Here is a 7,075-nt window from a genome sequence, read left to right as displayed (position 1 = left end):
CTTGAAAGTTGAAACATGTTTTTTCATTTTTTAAATTTTTGTTCTTTAATTTTTAGCTATTTTTTTGCTTTTTTTTTACATTTTTTAATAAATTATAATACAAAACATATTGTCTATAGCAAATACTAACTTTGTTTATAAAGAGTATATCATTTATGAAAAAGACTTTAATGCTACAGAGGTAATATAACACGCTCATAACTTATTTGTTTATATCATTTTTATGTATATTTATACAATTTTATTGCTTATCATATTATTATTTAATTAAATAATATGAATATATCTGAATTGAAAGATGATATAGAAGAAATATACTTTATTGTGAAACAAATGACTGTTAAAACTATAATTCACTTACTAACTCCCATTAAATATCTACCTACAAGTAAAGAAGGTGTTGCGATAATTTATTATGTTGAAAGATGGAATAATGTAAAGGAAGTGTTTACAGATGTAAATATACTTTAAATAAATATATTACGCGATTTTTAAAAAAATGATATTAATTTATTAATTTCTTATTTGCAATTATTTAGATTCAATATTCTATAGATAAACCTTGTGGACAGTATGTTTCAACTTATTCTTATCTTAATAATGTTACTATAGAAAAAAAAAATAAAATATGCCAGGAAGTTAAATTATGTGAATTTTCAAATCCTGAACTTTTAGAAATGAATCATGATTCAGTAAATACTAATTCAGATTTACAATTAAAATTAATAAGGAGATGTCAGATGATAACATTGAAAATACTACAGTCAACTCTTCTTATAATGAATTTTGATATAACGAATTTTACAATATAACGGATCTTCAGTATGGTACAGATTTTAACATATGAAAAAAATCTCATTATACCGAATTTTACTAATTAAATGCTGTATACCATTTAACGAAGTAAATTTTATAAACTGTATATGAAAAATGCCCCTTTTAATAACAAATTTTCTTTTATAACGAATTTTTTTTCAATATAACGAAGATATTTTGTGTAACTTGCATTTTTGCATTATAAGATATAATTATTATATGATAATATACCATAATACACAAAAATTTTCCAGGTTATACCATATTTTCCCATTATATTAATGAATATTATTCCTATAATGAAGGCCAGATCAGCCCAGACGTCAACTTCGTTATATTAAGAGTTGACTATACTTTTGCATAAATATAATTGATTTTTTAATTTACAATTAAATTAGTTTATTATTAATATATTTTTTCATATGATTATTTATTTAGCATATATTTTGCAACATTCATAACCAAATGTAGATATATGCAAATAGAATACAACACACTACCGGAAAACTAATATTAAAATGTTTGAAATGTAAAGATAATATAGCAAATTATTTTATTGGTTGTTCTGAATGAAAATTTAATGAAAAGTTTTATTAGTTTATTAATATTAAAGAAAATGTAGATTTTAATTTACTACGTCAACTGTTAGATGGATTATATGAGATTAGATATAATTTATTATTTTTTTTTATTTATTTATTTAATTTTATTTAACATATTTTATATTTAAGGTGAATCAAATAAACCAACTAATGATTGCTTTACAGTATTGCATAATAATTTAAAAAAGACTTTTTGTCATAAGTATAACTATTAAAGAGTAATTAATTTTTTTTTAAATATCTAATTATTTTACTTATTTATTTAAATTATCCATTAATAGCACATCTACATCATACAGGAAATATTATTAAACAAGATGTAATTACACAAAAAAACATGTAATGTTAAGTATTCTAAAATAATTTCACATGATATAAAGAGTTGTCCATATGTGATTCTTATATCAAAAGGAATTCATTCTCACCCTTCATCTTCATCAAGTTGTGTACCATTAACTATTCAGTCATGTTTACAAAAATTAATTTATTAGGCAAATGATAATAATGTTAATGCTATACCAACTAATATTATAACTAGTTAAATTCAGATTATTAATCTGACTCGTATTTAGAAGTTGGGTTGGGGTTGCATGATTTGATATGATGACCTGTAACCCGCATGAATTTAACCTGACTCACTGAGTTGGATTATACCTTTACTTTGACCTGACAACCCAAATCTTTTTATTATATTTTTAACTAAAAATTTTAATTTTTTTATATTAAATACAACTTAACAGGTTGAACTCAGATTATCTAAGTCAGAAATCTGAGTTATTACTTTTATATTCAAGTCGAGTTCGAATACATCTCAAAATCCAATCTAACTCAATCCTTTTAGAACACTAATTATAACTAGTAATTATTTTACAAGTATATACTTTAAAAAATATTATTATAAAATTTTAACATATTTTTATTATTAGAAAATCTAATTAAAACATATTTTGGAATCAATTATCTTTCTGAAATATATGCATTTTTAAATAATAATGATCATCTGCAGTATTATATGGATAAAATTCAAAAAGAAGTTTATCCTTATAGACAAGAACTTTTTGGAGTAATTTATAATTATTCACGCAATATAAATAATTTTTGTGATTATGTAAAATGATTAGATAAAAATAAAAGTTTTCTTTATTTCTTTAATATTATTATATCAATTTTTTAATGCAAAATAAATTATATTTGTAATTTAGAATTTTTGAAAACAACAATATATTAATTATTTGCACTACTTCCACAGGTCGAAAAGTGAAAAATCAGGCATCAATCAGTCACCAATCGGTCACCAATCAGGTACCTGATTGGTGACCGATTGGTGCATGATATACTGTCGCCAATCAGGCAGTTTGCTAACTTTTGATCCAGTGATCAGAAAAGGATGAAATATAGCTCATTGGAATCGTCTCAACAAGACGAATCTAATGGTAGTAAAATCGCATTTCTAGGATTAATACTTGATGAGAAATTAAGTAAAATATAAAAATGAAAATGTATCATTTATATTTTATTTAATTTTTTATTAACTATCAATCCTAGAGATGCGATTTTACTACCATTAGATTCGTCTTGTTGAGACGATTCCAATGAGCTATATTTCATCCTTTTCTGATCACTGGATCAAAAGTTAGCAAACTGCCTGATTGGTGACGGTATTTGGCAAAAATGCCAATCAGGTACCAATCAGTCACCAATCAGTCACCAATCAGCTACCTGATTGGTGACCGATTGGTGCCTGATTTTTCACTTTTCGACCTGTGTTCTAAGCAATTGTTTGAATAGAAAAAGTGTAAATATTTTCAAATTGACCTGTCTTTTAAATGTGTAGCAAGTAATATTAATGAATTTGAGATTAACTATTACAATTCAGAGTATAATTTAAGTAAGTATTATAATAATTAATTTATTTTATTTAATTGCTTAAATTTAATTTTAATAAGAGAATTCTTTCCACTAATCGTATAGACCATTTTTTCTCATAGGAAATTTGAAGGAAAATTTTCTGAAATAATGGCTTTCTTGTTGAAACAAATCATTTTAACAGCCTATTCTAAGGGCGACAATAAAGAAATAATAGTGGATAGAGCCTTTTACTTTGAACTAGTCAGCCATGTTTTTAAAAAAATTCTTTTTTTAGTTTAACTGAAGATGATATTTCTCAAACTATTGAAAGAAATATTGGCGATAGTGAACTAGTAGTTACTAATTTACTTATAAAATATCAGGAGGTTCTTTAAACTTTTAGTATCAGTGATTTACAGTCTTTAAATCACTTTTTCTTTTTTATGAGTCTTTTAACTTTATCCAAATAAGCGTAATTAAAGGAATGGAAACCGCTTGTAAAAAGTTTAATAACGTTATCACAACAAATTCTAAACACATTCAAATCTGTAAAAGATCAACTGATAGATATAGAAATTATTAATATGCCTAATATGCTCAAATACCAATCAAAAGTTGCAGCATAATAAGAAGAACCAATTAGTATCCTCTCAACAACAGCCACTCCTTTTATGTCTAAAAATAAACAAAAGTGAGTTTCATATGTCAATATAGTTAAACAGAATTTGAAAAGTAGTAATGTTAGCAGATCTAATTTGCCTTTACCTTTTACAGAAAAAAAAAAAACTGCACCTGTTTTCAATGCTGCGTTCCAGCAAAAGTTTTAAGACTATCAAGAAACAATCTGCTATACTTTCACTTAAAATAATTAGTACCATAAATCCATAATAACTGGATATACACTCACAAATAAGGACTTTGTCTGCAAAATTATGATTCATGATATCTCCTCCACCTGTAATTTGATATGCTTAATTACTTAAAAGCCTGGGATCAAGTAGTTGCAATTAAATTTAAATCTCAACAGAAATATATTACTATTATAGTGTCAATTGAACTCAATCAAGTGGTTACAAAACTTTGAAATGATGGAGTCAGCGCAGAAAAAAACCTTGGAAAAATTTCAGAAAAATTCTGGTTAAATATAAAAATTCTGGAAATTTATTTTTTTAACCGGTATGGAATTAAAAAAAAGTTCCAGTTTTAGATGGTATTACCAAATATACTGTATAATAATCTTTTAACTTTTTTTTATTCGTGCATATACAATATGAAGTAACCAGAAAAGACGTACTGGCTTTAAATAATCATATTGTAATAAACTACTTAAATAATAAATAATAAAATTAAAGATAAAAAACTTTTTTGCGATATAAATTTATTAAATGAAATTTCTGGTATTTACAAAATATTCCAGAAATCTGCTACATCACGACTGGAACAATTCCGGAATTATAAGATTTTACCGGGTTTATCAGAAATTTACTGGAAAAACCGGTTAAATTATAATGGATTTTCTGCGCTGGATGGAGTATAGATTGCTCTGCTTAGAAGTTTATCCATACGATAGTTTCTAGCCAACTGAAATCTCAAATAAAGGAAAGAACGAGAATGATTCCAGGTTGTACTTAAAGGAGTTTCTGTCTCTATTATTACAACTACTTTATATCTGAATAACCTTGCTCAATCTATTCTTACACTTTTAAGGTGTAAAGCATTTAAATTAATTTAAGATCAGAGCATCCACAAGTTAATAATCTACTACGATTTATAGGCTGACTTGGAAAAGGTCATTAGTAAACCATTTAGATTTACTGGTGATTAGATAAGGTATTTTACTTCTAATTTGAAGTAAAGAAGAAAACATCTTCAGTAAAGTTTTATATGAGCCACTTGACTTAGCTCAAAAAAAAATTCTGACTTAAACTAAAATAAGTTAAACCATAAAAATTTTGGCTCAAGCTAAAATGAATTGAGCTGAACTATAAAAATCATAGCTCGAGCCAGCGCACAAAATTTATTTAAATTTTGCCAGATTTTCTGAAAACTTTTTGATAAATCTGTAAAAAATTTTTAAACTTTGGATATGGCACAGCAAATTTTTGGTAAATTTTATGAATGTCAGAATTTTATTAATATATAATAAAAACGTTAAAATATTAATTCTTATTTTCTTGAGTCAAGCTATTATTAATTCTTTAATGCTTAAATCCATATTGTAATAAAGACATAATGAAAATATTTGAGACTTTATAATATTGATAAATTTATGCTAAATTGCCAATTAAATAAAAAAATTTTTTTTATTGATTCCAGTTATATGTTCTGATGCAAAAAAATGAATTTCTGGGATTTTTAGATTTTTTTTGGAAAATTTCTGGTATTTTTTCAAAAATTTTTTGTGCGCTGGCTTAAGTCAAGTGAGCTTTATCTTCAAAAAAATATTTTGCAACATATTAAAGCATTAAAAAAATGTTGCAAACCGTTTTTTTAATATAATATTACAAAAAAAAACGTTTTTGTAATATTTTTTTATTAAACAATTAAAAAAAAATGTTACAAAAATATTTTTTTAATATAATATTTTGAAAAAAATGTTTTCGCAACATTTTTTTATTAAATAATTAAAAAATGTTAAAAATGGTTTTTTTTTAATATAATATTATACAAAGAATGTTTTCACAATATTTTATTAAAATATCAAAAAAAAAACATTGTAAAACATTTTTTTTTAAATATATTATTATGAAAAAAATATTTTCGCAATATTTTTTATTAAATCATTAAAAAAAATGTTGCAAACCGTTTTTTAAAATATACTATTATACAAAAAATGATTCATAACGTTTTTGTATGATAATTCAAGCCAATTTGAGCTTTTTGAGCTGAGCTTATTATTGAGTTTTTTAAATCGAGTCTATTACTGGCTTAAACTTTTTTCAAGTTATTTCACGAAATGACTATTGTTCAATTTAATTATAACCAGCTTGGCTCAAATTGAAAAGCTCGAGTCAGCTTGTAAGCTAACTCAGTTTATGCAAGCTTTAGCTTTCAGAAGGTGAATCAAGAAGATGACTTCAAGGTTCAAATAGTAACTAATACTAATATTCAGTTGAGTAAGAAGCAAAAGATGGCCAAGAAAATCAAAAAGATTAATAAGGCTTTGGGTGATATTGACAAGCTTACAGTACTAACAGAAATAATATCGATGTTTAAAAAACTGGGAGCGTTATAATTTAAGTTTGAAAGAATGGTTAGATTTAGAAGTGTAGATGTAGTAGAATGGCTTCGTTACTGACTGTTTCCTTATTTTTTCATTTTGTTTTTTATTTTTGTTTTTGTATATGGGATTTTTTTTTGTTTTTGTTTTTCCTACATCTTATTTCTTTTGGTTCTTAGGTGTATTTGCACCAGATTTATTAATGCATTTTCATTGTACTGCGGGAATAGTTGACCTATCTTCTGTTTATTTTGTGATGTAGTTCACTTATATTATATAGATCCAAGTGTTAAAATTAATAAACTTGAAATATAAAAAAAAAAAAATTTAATATTATTTTTTGGATAAATTTAGATCTTATCCTTTATATATAATATTTAAATCTTACTTTTATTTTAAAAAAGAATATAAATATATTATATGATTTAATGAAAAATTTCCGAAAAAAAAAATTTGTCAAATAAATAAAAATAATATTTAAAACTATCTTTTAATGCTTTAAATAAATTTGCAAAATAAAGAGAAAATACATATAAATAATTTTTAAAAAGTTTATATATTAAGAATTTCTTTTTTTATTACAAAATGC

At 24.1% G+C, this 7,075-nt stretch overlaps 1 protein-coding gene across 1 annotated transcript; it reads left to right on the top strand.

Annotated features, from left to right (window-relative positions):
* Window positions 1-276: 276 nt before the first annotated feature.
* On the top strand, window positions 277-812 carry OCT59_010946 (uncharacterized protein; the record flags this gene model as incomplete). Its single annotated transcript, XM_066136199.1, has 2 exons — window positions 277-456; window positions 540-812. 2 exons carry the CDS (start codon window positions 277-279, stop codon window positions 810-812), a joined length of 453 nt encoding a protein of 150 aa, XP_066000850.1.
* Between the last annotated feature and the right edge of the window lie 6,263 nt (window positions 813-7,075).

This window comes from Rhizophagus irregularis, chromosome 19, assembly GCF_026210795.1.
Source record: "Rhizophagus irregularis chromosome 19, complete sequence".
Lineage (NCBI taxonomy): Eukaryota > Fungi > Glomeromycota > Glomeromycetes > Glomerales > Glomeraceae > Rhizophagus > Rhizophagus irregularis.
Note: the sequence above shows the minus strand (reverse complement) of the source record. Positions and strands in the feature narration are given on the sequence as shown.